General features: G+C 43.0%; 1 protein-coding gene across 2 annotated transcripts in view; it reads right to left on the bottom strand.

Annotated features, from left to right (window-relative positions):
* The window catches only part of PAK2 (p21 (RAC1) activated kinase 2), a 220,684-nt gene that overhangs the window by 80,982 nt on the left and 119,603 nt on the right, over positions 1-20,099 (bottom strand). For both annotated transcript variants that reach the window (XM_063915569.1, XM_063915568.1), the window contains exons 2-8: positions 18,318-18,529; positions 7,950-8,044; positions 4,734-4,884; positions 4,163-4,197; positions 3,968-4,069; positions 2,909-3,035; positions 2,383-2,446 (exon numbers count right to left, since the gene is read on the bottom strand). In XM_063915569.1, coding sequence (XP_063771639.1) covers positions 2,383-2,446; positions 2,909-3,035; positions 3,968-4,069; positions 4,163-4,197; positions 4,734-4,884; positions 7,950-8,044; positions 18,318-18,507 — 764 coding nt within the window. In that variant the 5' untranslated portion in view covers positions 18,508-18,529. The remainder of the gene's footprint in view (positions 1-2,382; positions 2,447-2,908; positions 3,036-3,967; positions 4,070-4,162; positions 4,198-4,733; positions 4,885-7,949; positions 8,045-18,317; positions 18,530-20,099) is intronic.

Below are 20,099 nucleotides of genomic sequence, written 5' to 3'. Positions count from 1 at the left end.
ACCCGCTTGCTTTTCTGAAGCCGAAAGGACTGTACCTGATAATACAGTGCTTTCTTAGGCTGTGAGGAAACCTGAGGTAAAAAATTTTCTTCCCAGCTGTTGCTGTGGATACGAGGTCCCAGAGACCATCCCCAAACAATTCCTCACCCTTATAAGGCTCTATGTGCCTTTTAAAGTCAGCATCACCTGTCCAGTGTCGGGTCTCTAATACCCTCCTGACAGAATGGACATTGCATTAATTCTGGATGCCAGCCGGCAAAATATCCCTCTGTGCATCCCTCATATATAAGACGACGTCTTATGTTCGCAAAATAGTATCCCTGTTTGACAGGGTTACAGACCACGCTGCAGCAGCACTATCTGCAGGTCTCAGTCTAGTACCTGAGTGTGTAAATACAGACTTCAGGATAGCCTCCTGCTTTTTATCAGCAGGTACCTTCAAAGTGGCCGTATCCTAAGACGGCAGTGCCACCTTTTTTGACAAACGTGTGAGCGCCTTATCCACCCTTGGGGATATCTCCCAGCGTAACTTATCCTCTGGCGGGAAAGGGTACGCCATCAGTAACTTTTTAGAAATTACCAGTTTCTTATCAGGGGAACCCACGCTTTTTCACACTTCATTCACTCATTTGATGGGGGAACAAAACACTGCCTGCTTTTTCTCCCCAAACATAAAACCCTTTTTTAGTGGTACTTGGGTTAATGTCAGAAATGTGTAACACATTTTTTATTGCCGGGATCATGTAACGGATGTTCCTAGTGGATTGTGTATATATCTCAACCTCGTCGACACTGGAGTCAGACTCCGTGTCGACATCTGTGTCTGCCATCTGAGGGAGCGGGCGTTTTTGAGCCCCTGATGGCCTTTGAGACGCCTGGGCAGGCGCGGGCTGAGAAGCCGGCTGTCCCATAGCTGTTACGTCATCCAGCCTTTTATGTAAGGAGTTGACACTGTCGGTTTATACCTTCCACCTATCCATCCACTCTGGTGTCGGCCCCACAGGGGGCGACATCACATTTATCGGCATCTGCTCTGCCATCACCTAAGCCTCCTCATCAAACGTGTCGACACAGCCGTACCGACACACCGCACACACACAGGGAATGCTCTGACTGAGGACAGGACCCCACACAGCCCTTTGGAGAGACAGAGAGAGAGTATGCCAGCACACACCAGAGCGCTATATAATTTAGGGATTAACACTATATTGAGTGAATTTTTCCCAATAGCTGCTTGTATATACAATATTGCGCCTAAATTTAGTGCCCCCCCTCTCTTTTTAACCCTTTGAGTCTGCAAACTACAGGGGAGAGTCTGGGGAGCTGTCTTCCAGCTGCACTGTGAAGAGAAAATGGCGCCAGTGTGCTGAGGGAGATAGCTCCGCCCATTTTTCGCGGACTTTTCTCCCGCTTTTTTATGGATTCTGGCAGGGGTATTTATCACATATATAGCCTCTGGGGCTATATATTGTGATATACTTGCCAGCCAAGGTGTTTTTATTGCTGCTCAGGGCGCCCCCCCCAGCGCCCTGCACCCTCAGTGACCGGAGTGTGAAGTGTGCATGAGGAGCAATGGCGCACAGCTGCAGTGCTGTGCGCTACCTTGGTGAAGACTGATGTCTTCTGCCGCCGATTTTCCGGACCTCTTCTTGCTTCTGGCTCTGTAAGGGGGACGGCGGCGCGGCTCCGGGAATGAATACCAAGGCCAGTTCCATGCGGTCGATCCCTCTGGAGCTAATGGTGTCCAGTAGCCTAAGAAGCCCAAGCTAGCTGCAAGCAAGTAGGTTCGCTTCTTCTCCTCTTAGTCCCTCGATGCAGTGAGCCTGTTGCCAGCAGGTCTCACTGTAAAATAAAAAAACTAAAATAAACTTTCTTTCTAGGAGCTCAGGAGAGCCCCTAGTGTGCATCCAGCTCGGCCGGGCACAGAAATCTAACTGAGGCTTGGAGGAGGGTCATAGTGGGAGGAGCCAGTGCACACCAGGTAGTCTAAAAGCTTTCTTTTAGTTGTGCCCAGTCTCCTGCGGAGCCGCTATTCCCCATGGTCCTTACGGAGTTTCCAGCATCCACTAGGACGTCAGAGAAATATTAGGTAAAGTCTGATTGGTTGATAAGGGTTACGGCACTTTTTTGACACATTTACCAGTGTGCCGATTTGTGTTATATTACCTGTGTGTTCTTAATCTATTTTTTTCCCCCAGACTGGTCAATCAGCTAAAGGATTTCAGGATCGCTTAGTAACTATTAAAAAACGCACATACTGTAAACCATTTGAAAACTACTGTCATAGATAAACCATGGATGCCTTGACTCTGTAAAGGAACACAGATAGGTAAGGAGAAGACATGTGACCCTATTAGAGATAATAAATAAAAAAATACTTACCCTTGTCCAATCTTTTCATACCGGGTGTATTTCTTCTTGGGATCACCTATGCTCACTATAGTTCCTATAGAAAAATATAGCAAACCAGTGAGAAACACGCTGCTTACACTCCATGTAGACATATAAATGAGTGGAAAATGGTTACAAAAGATCCCACCACTTTACAGAAGCCGAGACACATCCCCAGGGAGAGAGAGACTGCTGCATTCCCTAAACACTGACCTATAATGTTAATCAGATTACCGCACACCTGCGCTCTGTTACATGGAAGTGCTGGGCACTAGAAATCTCTGGTTGTTGCTAAACTACACCTCAGATGCACAGGATTAACGAAGAATACGGCTGATAAAAGGGAACGTGTGGAATCTCGTAATAATATTATACACACAGGTAAAAGGACAATTCACAACTACCGATTGTGAGGTAACATAATATAAAAAAAAACAATTAAGATAGAACACAAACTGGGGAAATACAAGATTTCTCATAGCAGACATAAAGACGTGAAACAATGGACATGACGTACGAAGTTTATCCATGATCTCTTCGTCACTCATCTTTGTCTTCTTTTTCTGCCTGTCTGCACCCTTTGCTGAACTATCTGCATCGCCAGCAGGTGGAGGAATTGGGTCGATTACGGATCGTGTGTACATCTGTAAAGAGAAAAGGGGAGACACACAGCATGATAGAGGTGCCTTTCTCCTCTAAATACAACAGAATCTGCGCTGCTGTGATGAACTATTTCTAGAACGCTGCTGACATGTGTCTAGAATGTCAGACAGAAGTAACAGGAAAGACTGACTGAAGATAGTTTGATTATCATCATTAAGAGGACGTTAAATCATAAATACTTCAATTTTTTTTTTACTGTGCTTAGTATGAATAGCAAATCAGTACTAGTCCTATGTAATTAACCTATTCTAGACTGCAGTTAATACCTTTATGAACACAAACATATAGGGAAACAAACCGTTTATGGTTAAACAACGGCTTTTTAATCTTTGTTATGTCCTTACACCATTTATTTATTTTTTAACCATGGGGGATCTTTCAGAGTCAGACATTACTAATGGAATCAATCCAGTTTAGTACTACTAGCAACAAGCTGAGAAACCCTTCCTAATCTTTTCTTTTAACAGTCTTAATACATAGGTGTCAATCCTATGAGGTGTGAGCGGGACGAGTTGCTGTTGCTCCCCCTTTGCGCACTGTAGTCGCAGATTTTTTTCTAGACAACCCTGCGGTGCCGGAAGCATTAGTCAGTTGGGGAAAGTGCGGCATATAACTCTGCATATAAGGGACTTGCGCCTAATACGATCAACCCATAGCTTAACAAGTGTTTCCTTCTATTCCCAACCACTGTCCTCAAGGCACACTATCAGTGCAGGTTTTAGTGATATCCAGGCTTCAGCACAGATGGTTAAATCAAAACAACTGATGTACTAATTAAGTAACCTGCGCTCAAGCATGGATATCACTTAAACCTGGATTGTTACTGTGCCTTGAGGGCCGAGGGTTGGAATGCCTGGTTTACATGAACACACAAAAAAGGTCAAAAGAGGATCAAAATTAGGAAGCCTCTTACAGATTTTGTATGTTCAGGTCGTGGGGCAATAACTGGAGGAGTCGGATCATCTTCATCATCATCTGTTGCGGTCCTTGCAGGCTCAGAACCTTTTGCGTTTGGCTATAAAAAAACGAGCATATACATGGTTAAGTCAATGTCCACTTAGGGATGCAAAAGCTTCATCTGAACGACAATGAGGACAGTGTTACTCACAGCGGGTGATGCACCAGAAGGGAGGCCATCTTTATCTAAATAGGAAACAGGAAAAATACTGCTATGTAATTCAGTGTGAATGCCTACTGGAAACTTGTAGCGTTATAGTCAATAAGGAGACCAGGGCTGGAGTTCTCATCGTCATGAGGAAATAGGTTTGGTGCCGACTACAAGACAAACAGCTATAGGTAGCAGACTAGACATGCGTACAATCTGCCACGTCCCATATGCAATACAACAGATGTATATTGTCCGTCTATAACTTCCAGTGAGCTGAAGCCACAGAGTTTGTGGTAGAAACATGAGTGGGGGTGGGAAGAAGTGGATGCCATTTCTTAACTTTGGCTATGTCTACCTCCCATATGTCTGCTACAAACATAATAGCAGATGGAATTAGTTGACAGGAGAGAAACTTTTATTACAGACATAATAAAAATAAGCCACCAGATAAACACAGTACATAGGGAACATACTTGGGTGGCTAGGAGTGCCTTGGTATAGACCAGGAGATCTCACTAGAAGTCTGTATGGATTCTGCACTGGGTTATACGACCTAGAACAGTGAACTTACCAGGTGCAGAGAAACTAAGATACTTCTGTTTGGCAGTGTCCTTTGAGTCATAGAACTTCAGTACATCCAGCACAGCCTGTGGGTTCTTCTTCTGCTCAAGCTTGGTGATGTTTGAAGTCTGCAGCAACCGTGCCCACTGTTCCGGCATACCCTATAAAATACAGCAAGAACATTTACTCACTGCATACTCTATTTCATGCTGCATTAAAATGCTGAGCACATTGTCATCTACTTCATAGAAAGACTATGGGGGCAATTCAGAGTTCATTGTAGATGTGCTAAATTTAGCACATCTACAGTTACTCTGACATGTGGGGGGATGCCCAGCACAGGGCTAGTCTGCCTAGCATGTCAGGCCCTACTCCCCCCCCACCGCCCCTTCCCGCACAAGTACAAAAGCATCGCACAGCTGCAATGCTTTTGTACCTGACAAGTAGCTCCCTGCCAGCGCAGCTCTTGCGCGCTGGCAGGGAGCTACTGGCTGCATCAAGGGTCGCAGCGGCTGCGTGCGACGTCACGCAGCATCGGCGCCCCCCCCCCCCCAACGGTCCAGACACGCCTCCGCTGTTAGGACAGAGTCACAAACGCTGTTGGCACGCCCCCACCTCTGCCTGTCAATCAGGCAGAGGCGATCGCACCAGTGAGATGCTGATAGCACCTCACTGGCTGCACCTGCGCAGTGTGCCCACCACGCGAGCGCACTGCGCATAATAATTCAGACTGCGATCGCTGCCGTGATCTAGCCTGAATTACCCCCTATGTTCAGAGACTTTCAGAAAATGCTGTGCTCCTCTAAGACTCCTAATGTGGGAAACTACCAGCCTACATCAGTCGTGTACTAACTCCGGTTTCTTCAATTAGAAGTATGACACAGAATGGAGCAATTTAAGAAGATTTATCCTTCAGGCAAGGAAACCATCAAGGTAGATTTATTGTCACTGGCCACATACAGGCTTTTTCCTTCTACATCTAAAAAGACGAACCACAGGATTACAGTTCACTTTCAGCATTACTCAGAAGTTTGACGTTAAATCCCTACCAGTGCCAGTGGGGTTAGCTAGGGAGGCTACACACAAAGAAATAGTGGCACCCTTGGGCCTAATTCAGATTTGATCGTAGATGTGCGAGAAAACGCACATCTACAATCAATTTCTATGACATGCGAGAGGGAAGGGGGGGGGGGGGGATTCCCAACATAGGGCATGTCCGCCCCACATGCCAGATCCAGCCCCCACCCCGCAGACATGTGAGAGCATCACACGGCAGCGATGCGTTCGCATGTTTCAAGTAGCCCTCTGGCTGCGCAGCCTACCCGCCATGTTAAGGAACGTAGCGGCTAAGTGGGATGGGGGAGAGGAAAAAAAAAAAAAAGAGAGTACCTAATAAACATGCCAATGATCTTTTCTGCACATATGGTAAACATCTATACAGTATACAACAGTTACCATACTTACCTACTTTTAAAAAAGCATTTCAGGGAGATTGAGAAAGCCAGACCTATGAGCGCAATGTTAGAGTGGACGAGTAATGCTACATCTGAGAGGCGTTTCATGAAATTGATTTATATCCAAATGTAAAGAAGACCCAAAACCTTTACATAGTTTGGTGACAGCACACTACTACACTTCAGGGCTTGTTCATGTACTGTGGTTGACAAATGGTTCCATATAAGTGGCCACGAGAAACCTTGTATTAAAATACATGTAGCCGTAGGGATAAGATCCAGTTACCATGCCAGCAGTCGGAATACGACACTGGTCAGAAGACAGACGCCAGGATCCTGACAATGATCACAATGCTGGCATCTCCGGTATGGTTAGTGTAAGGCTGTGTTTGAGTTAGGTTTAGGCACTAGAGGGAGGGTTAGGCTGCGGGAGGGTGGACGGGGGTAGGTTAGGGTTAGGCTGCGGAGAGGGAAGGGCAGGGTTAGGCACTAAAGAGGGACAGTTTGGGTAAAGCTGTGTTTGAGTTAGGTTTAGGCACTGGAAGGAGGGTTAGGGTTAGGTTGTGGGAGGGGAGGGCAAGGGTCATGCTGCAGGAGGGGTACTAGGAGGGATCCGATCGGAAAGTTTATGGCTGAGTCTAGATTAGGGTTGTTACACTTGGAAAGTACATCAGTGCAAATCCGTCACAGGCTAGCAGGTGCTGTTCTAGTCATCCTGTTAGCCAGATGCAGTGGCCATGGATAAATGTCAGTGTCAACCACAGAGTTCTATACGGCAGCACTGCTTGCACACCCCTAGTTATGGCACTGTTTTTTCCTATAAAGGAGCAATTGGGGTTACCAGTGCATTCACAGAGAGATAGTATTATTATTAATTTGTATGATGCTGCAATGCTCTGCAGTGCCCGACAAAGTAGGAAAACAGTATATAAAAAACAGGACTATATAATGTAGACTATATATATGAAAGGTAAGGGTGGTGAGGGATTTCCTCATGAGGGAACTTATTATACAGATAAGAAAAGTGAGACTGGGACAATTATAGTAAACTTAGTAGTGGGTGTGATCGCTCACCTCCCAAGCATATCACGCAGGGCGAGAGAGGACACTGCTTCTGCAAGCTGGCTCTCTCCCCAGCACAGCACACAATACAGTGTGTACTAGTCTGGGAAGAGAGGCGGGTTCTGCAGCAGCAGGCAGTCCTCTCTCTCCACGCCTTAAGTGTCAATGTCTATAACGGGGAAAGGAAGGGGAAGCAGCGGGACCCGGACAATGCTTAGTCCCTCCAAAAGGCATGGGCAAAGAGTACTAGCTCTCTCCCCCACTTGGCACCACTATGTGCATGTCCTCAAGTCCAAAATGACTATATGTAATTAAATATATTTATACATATATTACACACCCAGAAAAACGCTCAGGGCTGCAAGAATAGATATCAGGACCAGCTGCTTCTCCTATGGGCAGCTTAACATGCCTTGCTCACGAGTTAGCAGCCCAAAGTACTTTTTATGTAAATCCCTGAAGGAAAAACAGCAAATATTGCTTACAAAGACATTTTGTGATGAATGTGTACAATATAAATTACACATCACAATATTAGATGGCACTATTATCTTTGTAAAATTAGTTCCGCTGAGCAATAACAGACATCCACGTGAGCGATGCCACGAGCAAACACTAGTTGGTAATAAACTGTAAAGTGCATTACATTAATGGTGTGAAGGGTGCCTGCTGTCTGGTACTTCCACATGGATGGCACATGTCACACTTACCGTGAACTCCCCAGTTACCGCATCAAAGCCCACGTGTATAGTGTGTTCAAAGTCAGAGGGAGGGGAGATCTCAGGACGCTCTTTCTTTTTACCCACTGTCAAAAGACAAAGAGGAGTTCATGAAACTAATCCAATAATTTCCTCATGTAAAACAGGTCTCCAAATTCATTTAGTTACTGGCATTTATGTGACGTATTAAATGCAAAAATTCTTTAACAATAAGTTACATTTCTCAAACATGAGTAATTTCACTCTTGGTTAGGTAAGACCACTCCCAGGCAACCTCTGCCGCTCAGTGACATCTCAGTGTGCAACTACTAACAAGTGTGCGTAACAGAGTACAATAGTAACAAAGGAGGCCCACATTGCTATACCCTTGTACAATTCTTCTAACGTTGGGAAACATCATCCTTCAAGTTTATACCCCTCTCTCTCTGGTAACAACGACCATGCCACAGAGCTACTGCTTTCCAGTCTTTATGAAGCATGACATGAGGATTACCAATGTGTAGGATAAAAGGCGAATAGTGCACTTGATAGCTTACGTGTCCCACACAATTGAAAATGTAAGCAGCTCATTCGCCAAGATGAGCAATTATTTATCAGTTATCCACTGCGTTTTGTTGGCACACAAATATCAACATGTTTTAAGGGTTACTTTGTAACAAGGCTAGATGTATTCTGCTGGCCAAAACAGAGAAAACTTCTCCGCCCCAGTGGGGTGCCCTATAGAGAAGGCTCAACTTTAGTTACGCGAGGTACCAATAAGACATGTACAAAACTAAACAGTTACAAACTGAAAGTCTTTGTGTCACAAAGTACAAGTTTCCAGTAATTCAACTTGAGTTTAGTTGCATCTTAGGGGGTAATTCAGACCTGATCGCTGCTGTGCATTTGCGCACAGCGTGTGATCAGAACTGAACTGCGCATGTGTATGTACCGCAATGTGGAGGCACGACAGGCCGCTGCTACGAGGATCGGCGCCTGCGACGGGATGGTGTGAAAAATCTGAACGCACAGACGTTCGCAAGGTGATTGACAGGAAGAGGCCGTTTGTGGGTGGCAACTGACCGTTTTACAGGAGTGTCCAGAAAAACGCAGGCGGGCTCAGGCGTTTTGAAGGACAGTGTGTGACGTCGGCTCTGGCCCCAATCAGGAGGATACAATCGCAGCGGCAGAGAAAGTCCTGGGCTGAGCAGAGACTGCACAAAATCAGTTTGTGCAGCTCTGCTACAGATCCAAACGCACACTTGCACAGCGAATTCTCCCTCCCCCTGTAGACGGCGACTATCTGATCGCAGGGCAGCAAAAATCGCTGCCCAGCGATCAGGTCTGAATTACCCCCTTAGTTTTTCTAATGCAAGTTTTTTTGTTTCCATATGACACATAGTATAGCAGATCAATCCATTCATATAGGGCTACTTGAAGAATTAATAAAAGCTGCTGGGATCCAGGAGTCCTAAGGACATCCGAGTTGTCACGTGAACGCGAGACAGGTGCTGCAGCCTGTACCTGTGTGATCCTTTGCTCTTTACACCCCTTGATTCAGTCTATTTTCTAAGCAAAACAAGCTGTAGGATTAGACTGGGACTTTACTTCCCCAGTTTGTCAGCAGCCTCCAATCACATTATGAGCCTGTTTCACAGATGCGTGTAGTTCCAAATGCGGATGGATCCAGCCTGCTTATGCATATTTGTATACAGATGTGCATACAAATCTGTATATATGCACATGCGAATCTGAGTCGGGCGGATCTTGGCCATATCTTGCTATACTGGAAATTGGCATTTCTGTGTGGCAACCGGGAGAAGAGAACATTCACCTGGGCATGTCGTGGCGTGTTGCCACAGCTACCATTCTGAGCTGTGCATATGCACGGTGTATGCTGCATCTCCTGCACCCAGCATATGGTATGTGCAAATGCCGATGGTGAGGACTTCTACGGTTGCAAACACAAAGGTGCGTACAGCTCAGAATGCTTCCGCAGAATCACATGTGCATACTAACCATAATGTGTATGCAACGCATGTGTGCAGACTGTATGAATTACGCGCAACTCAGGCTCTATGTCTGAAGTGAGCTGGCGATGCAACAATGCAGCTCTTCCACGTGAGCCTCCCACGCCAGAGATCACATATGAACCGTTCCAATGGCTCCAGCATCATACCACCAGCTATGTGCAGACTGAATCAGCTGTCAGTCTACAGAGGACAGGCACTCACGCATTCGAGATCTGTCCGTCGCTACTGGAGGTACAGTGATATACTGGGAATAGCCTGTTCTTTACATAGAGACACAATCTGTACAGCTTGTTTGCTTTACATATTCAGCTCTTACATGAAAGGAGATTTAAGATACATACACTGAGAAGATATGACTTTTAATAAGAGGACTTTGTTATCAAAAGGATAACATATTAAAAACATATTGCGACTGTTGCAATTTATGTGGTTGGACAAGAGAATATCTTTTGATTAATGATTTATTTTGAAATTAAGTAGTTTAATCAGATAGAACCGATTTGTTATATGCTTTATGTTTCTATATGTAATGTAAGGTGGATTTTTTAATTCCATTTGAAATTTGTTACTGGTGTCCAATAGCATTTTTTTTATATTTACAAGCACCGCCTATTTTCACTTGTTTTGTTGCCTATCCTCAAAAGTATGAAGCTAGACAACCTCTATGCGTGGTAGATTATAGGTCTTTACATTGCAAGGGATAAATATTTTTCCTGCAGTAAAGAGGAAGCTGAAGACGAAAGGGTCTACATTTTAGAGAAATAACGTCACAACAAAGCATAAGAGATGTGTAACTAAGCCAACCAGAGGGAATAGAGAAGAAATTATGTATTTTGTCTTTTTTCTGGTCACTGGGATTTATTGAATGCCTTGTGTGAGCAAATACCAATATTAATACAGCTGGAAATAGGAGAGGCAGAGACAGAACTTGCATGTGTCAATGATGGGGGCTGGGGGAATTTACAGTTTTCAGCACAACCTCAAGTTGTAACTGAAACGTTCCAAGTAGAGAAGATCCCAACAGAAGTCATACCAGTCAGCCATGGATGTGGAGGATGGTGCAGGGGCCTCAAATACTTGAAATGGCTTAATAAGGGGGGGGGGGGATGTTGGGAGCCCAGAGCTTTAATTGGAATATTATTTGCTCAGCGAAGCCTTGGCCGAGAACACCATCAGCATAACGGAGTTCCATGCTGACCTGTAAGATTTTTTATTACTCATCAGTGTCCCAGGGTGGAGGGGGCAATATACACAGAGAACTGTAAGGTAAGATCTTCTACTTTATTCAATTTTTGGGGATGAAAAGTATGTAGATGCACTCAGCAAGTTATACAGTGCTGGAATCTTAATGACATATCTATTGAGGAGCTGCCCTTTTTCAGGCCGATACACAAGGCCCTGTGCATTTGAACAAGCTGATAGGGCGAGGTAAGTAAAACCTTGGAAAACAAAGGAGCTAATTGAGCTCTCAACATTTTCTAGGTGCTCTTGAAGAACTCTCATCTGTGAAAATAAGTTTTAAGCCAACAACTGCTTCTGTAAGGGTCCAGTATGCAGCCTGCTCGTTAATGTGCTGCTTAACCTCAACAACTCAGGAGCCAATATCCACCACATTAGAAAAAGCTCCTAAAAAGCTCTCTTTGCTAGCTGATCAATTATGGACCGAAGGGATTCTGTAACAATCCTCAAGTTCATTTTTTAGATTTAGCATAGTAACCTGTTCTTTGTCCTCAGAGATAGACTGATATTGTATTTTACATGTAACTGGCTGCAAAACGCAGCACCCATGGTCCAGAAACACCACTATTTACCATCTAGGTCAGATGGAGAACCAAGAGATATTGGCTGGAACAGCTGATAGATGTTACCCAACTGACAACTGATGACTTCCCAACCAGATGGGGTTTGGCAGTCTTTTGGGGCTCACATATACACTGATTTGCAATCAGGTTTAAAATGGCTTATTTAACATAGAAACATAGAATTTGACGGCAGATAAGAACCACTTGGCCCATCTAGTCTGCCCCTTTTTTTATCCTTTAGGTAATCTCAACCCATTTTGAACCTTAATTCTTTGTAAGGATATTCATATGCCTATCCCAAGCATGTTTAAATTGCTCTACAGTCTTAGCCTCTGCCACCTCTGATGGGAGACTATTCCACTTATCCACTACCCTTTCCGTGAAGTAATTTTTCCTTAAATTTCCCCCTCCCCCCTCCAGTCTCAGTGTATGTCCTCGAGTTCTAATATTTCTCTTCCTTTGAAGAATGTTTCCCTCCTGAACTTTGTTAAGACCCTTGATATATTTGAAAGTTTCTATCATGTTCCCCCTTTCTCTTCTCTCCTCCAAACTATACATGTTAAGATCTTTTAGCCTTTCCGGGTACGTTTTGTGATGTAGGCCATGCACCATTTTAGTTGCCCTTCTTTGTACACTCTCTAATGTATTTATATCCTTCTGGAGATATGGTCTCCAGAACTGGACACAGTATTCCAGATTGGGCCGCACCAATGACCTATACAGTGGCATTATCACTTCTTTTTCCTACTACTGATTCCTCTCCCTATGCAACCAAGCATCTGACTTGCCTTTCTCATTGCTTTGTTGCATTGCTTTCCTGCCTTCAAGTCACTTGAAATAGGGACTTCTAAATCCCTTTCCTCCTCAGTAGTTTCCATTATAGTACCCTTGATACTATATTTAGCCTTTGGGTTTTTGAGACCTAAGTGCATGATTTTGCATTTTTTAGCATTAAACTGTAGTTGCCACGTTCTTGACCATTTCTCAAGCCTACCTAGGTCATCAATCATTTGTTTTACCCCTCCCGGTGTGTCTACCCTGTTGCATATCTTTGTATCATCTGCAAAAAGGCATACCTTCCCTTCAATACCATCTGCAATGTCACCAACAAAGATATTAAAGAGAACTGGACCAAGTACAGATCCCTGGGCTACTCCACTGGTAACATTTCCCTCCATAGATTGCACTCCATTAACTACAACTGTCTGTTTCCTATCCTGCAACCAGGTTCTTATCCATTTAACTGTTTTATAATCCACCCCCACGCTTTCAAGTTTATTTAGCAGTCTGCGATGTGGGACAGTGTCAAATGCCTTACTAAAGTCTAGATATGCTACATCTACAGCTCCCCCTTGGTCTATTATTTTCGTCACAGAGTCAAAAAAGTCAATAAGATTTGTTTGGCATGATCTACCACCAGTAAATCCATGCTGTTTTGGATCCTATATGTGGTTTGATTTAAAATATTCCACAACTCTTTCTTTTAATAGTTTTTCCATTACTTTCCCCACGACTGATGTAAGGCTTACTGGTCTGTAGTTACTTGCTTCTTCCTTGCTTCCACTTTTGTGCAGTGGAACTACATTTGCTCTTTTCCAGTCCTCTGGAATAGCACCTGTATTTAGTGACTGGTTAAATAATTCTGTTAATGGTGTAACCAGCACATCTTTTAGCTCTTTGAGTATCCTTGGGTGTATCCCATCTGGTCCCATTGATTTATCCACTTTTAGTTGTGAAAGTTCTGTTAGGACCTTCTCCTTTGTAAATGTACTTTCATCTACCTTATTTTTATGAATGTCCTTGCAACTTAACTGTGGCCCCATCCCTTCTTCTGTAGTAAATACTGAGCAAAAATAATTATTTAGGTGATCTGCTATTGCCTTGTCACCCTCCACCAAATGCTCACTCTCTGTCTTAAGTCTTATTATTCCTCCATTTGATTTTCTCCTTTCACTTATATACTTAAAAAAATTTTTGTCCCCTTTATGTACTGACTGGGCCATTTTTTCCTCAGCTTCTGCCTTTGCACGTCTGATCACTTTCTTAGCATCCTTCCGTCTGTCAAGATACACCTCTTTGTCGTTATTATTTTGAGTCTGTTTGTATTTCCTAAAAGCCATCTTTTTTGCTTTCACACTAGTTGATACTTCTTTTGTGAACCACACTGGCTTCCTTTTCCTGGTGCTTTTCCTAACCCTTTTGATACAAAGATCAGTTGCACTTAGTATTGCACTTTTCAGTTTTTCCCACCTCTCCTGCACTCCTTCCAAGTTCCACCAGTCCGCCAATGAATCACTTACACATCTCCCCATTTTTGCAAAATCAGCATTTCTAAAATCCAACACCTTTGTTTTTGTGTGACAGGAGTTGGATCCTGTCTTTATACTAAACCATACTGCTTGATGATCACTGGATCCCAGGTGCTCACCCACATAATGTCAGATATCCCTATCACCATTTGTAAGAATTAAATCTAATATTGAATCTTTGCGAGTGGGCTCCGTCACCAATTGCTTGAGAGATGCTCCCTGTAAGGAATGTAGAAATTTCCCACTTGTAGCTGAACTTGCAAAAGACCCCTCCCAATTTACATCAGGTAAATTAAAGTCTCCCATGATTATGACTTCTCCCTTTAAAGCCATTTTAGTGATGTCCAACAATAGGTTCCTGTCCAAACCCTGCCCCTGGCCTGGTGATCTATAGATCACCCCAATGTGAATAACATCCTTCTCCCCGGTTTCTATGGTGACCCAAAGGGCCTCAGTTTTGTCTTCAATATTTTGTATTACAGTAGCATTTATGCTTTTTTTCACATACATTGCTACCCTTCCTCCTATTCTTACTATTCTATCCTTCCTAAATAAATTGTATCCTGGTATAGCTATGTCCCAGTCATGATTTTCATTGCACCATGACTCTGTAATTGCCACAAAATCCAGGTTATCCCTTGTCATTATCGCAATTAGCTCTGGAATTTTGTCTCCTAAGCTCCTAGCATTTGCACACATAGCTTTAAGATTTTTGTCTGTGCATTTGTTATTAGTAGCCATGTCCAGACTGTACAAAATAAATGACAAGTTTAAAGTTGAAATTACCTGTTTGGGGATGTTGCTTAGTTTTTGATATATATTGTCAAAGTCAAAAATATTACATAGAGAGACCATATAAACTGCACACATATAAGTCGCTATACTTGCAAATATGCGCAGCGAGCACAGCAATATATGGAAACACACGCATTTGCTCGGACATGGCACAGAGATGGATTCGGCACTTGTTTCATACAGTACATGGTTATAATAATGAACAGCACCAGACATCATGGAGATTTAGAATTGGCTAATGAATTAATGTCATGGATGTGTATCATTCGAACCGAACCAGATAAACACATCATGTTTGGTATTGAAGCAAGCAGAATCAGGTGTGGGTTAGTTTGAGGCCTGTTGTGTCGTTGTGGGACATTGCAGCGGATAGATATGATTATATGTATAAAAGCTAAGATCATATTGTTAGAACAATATGATGCTCAAGACAACCTTTTACTAAGTTTTCAGGGCTGAACCTGATTAGCATATACAAAGAGAATGGTGACTCAATACAAAGGAGAAAGAAAGACCCCTCCCCCAGGTACTGGTCAAACAGGAAGGTAGTGGTCAGGTGTGGCCTCAGAGAACAGATGTAATGTAGCTACACTCACAGACACACACACAGCTACCTGGCACCAAGCAGCATGGCGGCTGAATCCCCAGGACATCTTCCAAACTAAAGGCTAAGTATATAATCACATGGCTATAGAAGGAAATATAGACATATTGCTTTCTGGTTTAAATAGGATATTGTAACTTGGCTGTGATGATTGTTGGGTGTTAGTGTTGGTGCCCTGTGGAATCTGTGATGGTAGCTGGGATCTTGTTAATCATAAATACCACCATGCAGTACTTTTGAATATGTGCTGGTAGCAATGGCAGGCTGATACTTGTGAGTACCTGGTGGTCTGGTCTTGTGATAACTCATATGCTCTGGTTATTGAGATACTGAAGTTGTTTGGGATGTGAAATTATGAGATGGTTCTAGGAAGTTGGATTACATTGTGAAAGGTGTTTTAGATGGTTTGGAATTGTAAAATCAGAACATATGCATTGTTTTGAGGCTTGGACATTTTGGAAGAAAATGGAGTCTTGTGTTTTCTGCTATGTGATTGTGGTTTAGTATAGAGTGCCATGTGTTTGGACCTGCAAATCTAAAATGGCTGCTGCTGGATGTCTTCCCCTCCCCCTTTCAGCCATGTGGTGTGGTCTTTGGAATCAAGTGGAGGTTTCTCAAAATGGAGTCTAGCTTCCATCCCATGCTGTATTCAGCATTGACTAACTGCGCAGCGATTGTCTCTCACATGTGTAGTTTTATCTGCAACCATGTTGTCTCTTATTTAATGTTATCATGAGCCATTTCTCTCTATCTCTCTCTTCCCCTTCCATTTTCCCATAAATAGTAATTGTATTGTATTGTATTTCTTGTGTAGTTATCTGGTTAGGTAGTCTCTGTTATATTGTAGTGTATCATTTGTACTGTTATCCCCTTTTACAAGTATATTAGATATAATACAGTTAATAGGCTTTGGAACCTAAACCAGTATCTGTGTATTTTCTATAGTGTTAAGTGTTCACTTGAGTGTCGGTGACGCTCAAGCAGCTTTGTAGTTAGTCAGGTTACACAAGGTTGCACTTACACCCTGTACTCACATTAAGGTATTCAGAGTATTTCATTGGTATAAGGTTTTATCATAAAGGTATAGTGTTGTGAGCGTCTGCATCGCTGGTGACCTCCTCGTGGTCTCGAGCGTATGCTACGCTACAGCGAATCATTCCCCTAGACATAACCAATAACGTGTCCTGTGATCACTGGGCCGTGAGCGAACGTGACGCTTGAGCGTCTCGCCTACGGCTGAGCGATCGTTACGCAACTAGCGTACCATTACGGTACTTCTTAAGTAAACAGCGTACAGTGTTCTTAGCTTCATAAAGGGTTGTTATAAGGCAAAGGAATTTAGCATTGTCAATATATATATATATATATATATTATTTTTATTTTACTAATCAGGAATCACACTGTGTCCTTTACACCATGAATACACCTCCCTAAATGTAAAGATATAGTACACCTGACCACAATGAGCAAATGATCAGAGGAGGTAAACACCAGAGAGCATGCAATAATAAACTATGTTTCACTGTGCAACTTCCTCACACATGCAATGCCAATTACAAGCCAATCATTACATCAAAAAAACAGAGTTTGCATAAGAGAGAGCTGTAGTGAGCACTTTGGGGATGTCTTTTCATAGTGTAAAAAGACAGATAGCATTGGTACAGGTGAGAATTCAGATGGTTTTGGTAAGCTATAGACATAAATTTGAGTAGTTGCAGATGAAGTGGAAAGGTCTAGCAGCGTTCCTAACACAGATTTAAGTTATAAGTATGGGTTACTCAGGCTGGAGTAGTTTGAGGTGTAGAGGAACTGGACTCACATTTGTTTGAAAGTTGTCCTTTAGTGGTCCAGATTGTGGATAGATTGTTGTCCTTCTGTTTTCCTTCGGTTTAACGTCGGTGTAACGTCGAAATTCTTTTTAAACTTGTAGTTATCCTTTGAATAATGTCCTTTGAAGTAATAGCCCACAAGCCTACGGCCTAAGCCGTCCTGATGCTCTTTGCCTGCCCTTAATGCAGTAGGTATGGACACCTTAGCTGGGTGAACACAGCTATTGCCAAGTGATGATGCTATAGAAGGCAAGTTATTGTTTTGAAATAACAGAGGCTTTCAGTACTGTTATTACTAAAAGAGGAAACCCACCAGTATAATTTTGAACTGGATAATACACAAACTACTTATGTATAGTGCTATAATCAGAAATGGATCCGAGGCCCCATGGCAGCAATGCTACGCCTATGCTATACCACGTCAAACCTTATTATGGTCTACCATCTCATTTAATTTTATGACACTTTCTCTAAACAAATATTACCGCGGGCCTGCTGAACATTGGGCCTGATTCACAGGTGTACGTTATGTCAATGTTTTCGCAACTTAGCAATTATCAGTATTCTGCACATGCATCACTGCAACAATGAGCGCAATTGAGGAATTATTCACAAGTGCTTGACAGTAAGCGCCAGTATAATGGGAGGTGGTGGAGAGTTGCGGCAAAAACTCTGGCATGTCAGGACCGCTTTAGGGGCGTGTAACAGCCGCCGACTGCAATCCTGTACGCAGGAATCACACGTCTGGCGTCTCAGCTGCAGTGGCCATTCTGAGTGACCACAGACTCACTTAGGGAGTTGATGTTTCCCAGATCTGCGTTGATGCTGCAAATGTGTATGCAGTTGTTGGTGTCTCTATACAAATTCCGGCGGATGTTACATTAGCATATCTTCGCACATCCTCTGCGGCAGCAATAGTGTACAACTATGAGTCAGGCCCATTGCTCTCCCAGGTATCCAGGGAAAACTGCACCGGCCAACAAGCTCTGCTCTGTGTAGCGGCTCACCTTTCTCATTGCTGGAGAAGATTGATATGATTTTGTTTCTTGATGATTTTCTCTCTTCAGGTATCAGAGGAAGTGGCTTTAGGCTGTGATTGCTGGACAGTGGATCTTTTGTCCCGGAGCTGAAAACTGCGCTGCTCATCCGCACCGGGGGGGCTGGTGGCTTATCTTCGAGCTCTCCATTGTCAGACATGGTTGCTGCAGCTGAGTCAGACCTAGAGAACAAGATAAAAACAAATAGCGTCTATCAAACCACATCACAAAACGGAAACACCTAATATTTACCTTTATGCATAAACCCACCAAAACAAACAAACAAACAAACAAACAAACAGCTGGTTGGTGTTCCAGTGTCACCCAGGCACTGAAAGAGAAATTTTAAATATCACGTTCTTAGGGAGGGGGAATCCAATTAGGTGACAGTCTGCAACGCGAGTATGTTTCATGAAACTCACATGAATGCGTCGAGATACAATTACAAATGCCCATCTGAGGTATCTGAGGCAAGGGGGTGCACATTTTCCACAAAATGTGATGTGGGAAAAGTATATGAAAAAAATGGGGAGGCCTTCCAGGACCGCCAAAAAGTGACAATCTTGTTTGCAGAATCATACAGAAAGCCGTTAGTGTGCATAAGCGATATACTGGGGGGGATACAACTTGAATTGCAGACGCCGGCAGCCATCGCGCACGAAGGGAGCAACAACTGAATTGCTCCATTGGGCACCATGTAGTGGCAGCCGACACGTGCCACAATTGAATATAGTACTATATCTGTTACGCTGTGTTTTGTATCTGTCCTAGTAGACCACTCTAAACATGCAGTCCAGGCCAATATTAGATTTACATTACACCAATAATGGTTTCATATTATTTTAAAGATGTACGATCAAAACACAGCAGCAAATGAGGACCCGGTCAAACAAACACTTTGATTTATAGTTATGAAAAAACAAACAGAATCCCCCAGCCCACTGCAATAGGCTGGCAAGAGAGACTATATATCAGACACCAAAATATTCTGTGCTCATATTAACCCTTAATATACCAAGCCAACCTCGTCAACATACTTTACCAAGCTGGGGTCTTCAGAGGACACCACAGTTTATTGGCTAAATTCTCAACTGTTTGATGCAGTAAATTACAAAAATTATGTTTTTTGGGTTTCTGAAGGAAACGTTCTAGTAAGGGTACGACAGTTAACATAAAATATTTTATTGATTTATTTCAAGAGTAGTTAGCCAATAAAAGCCATATATTCTTCATTACAGGGTGTACATTTTTACAACCGATTGGATACTGTATATTCTTGTAAAAAGGTTATATCATTTTACTACGGTAACACTACATCACTATTCATGTGTTGCCATCACTACAGTCCTTAGCACATGTCACAGTGGTGGTTGTTTTCCTGTGTTTCTCACATATAAAACTGTGTTTTTTATGATTTACATTTATTTTTAAAGAACATTTTACAAGCCTAATTACACAGTATTTATCTTAATCCGATGCGGGACACAGAAAAATCAGGAGTAAAATAGTTGTTATAGACACTGCAGGATCACAAAAAATAACATTCTGGGGTCCTCAGAAGACCCCCCCTTGGTATACTAAGGGTTAAAGCTCTTATATAGTGGAAATACAGGTCATTATGCATGTCTGTTATGCTTCAAATAAAAAGGTGCATCACTCCTTATAATACAATTTTCCTAATGAACTGAAGTGATGTCACCAGAACTCACCGGATTATAAGCAATTATATATGATACAGATATTATTTTACAG

Source organism: Pseudophryne corroboree, chromosome 4 (assembly GCF_028390025.1).
Source record: "Pseudophryne corroboree isolate aPseCor3 chromosome 4, aPseCor3.hap2, whole genome shotgun sequence".
Lineage (NCBI taxonomy): Eukaryota > Metazoa > Chordata > Amphibia > Anura > Myobatrachidae > Pseudophryne > Pseudophryne corroboree.
The sequence above is the reverse complement of the archived record's forward strand: the minus strand, read 5'-3'. Positions and strand labels throughout refer to the sequence as shown.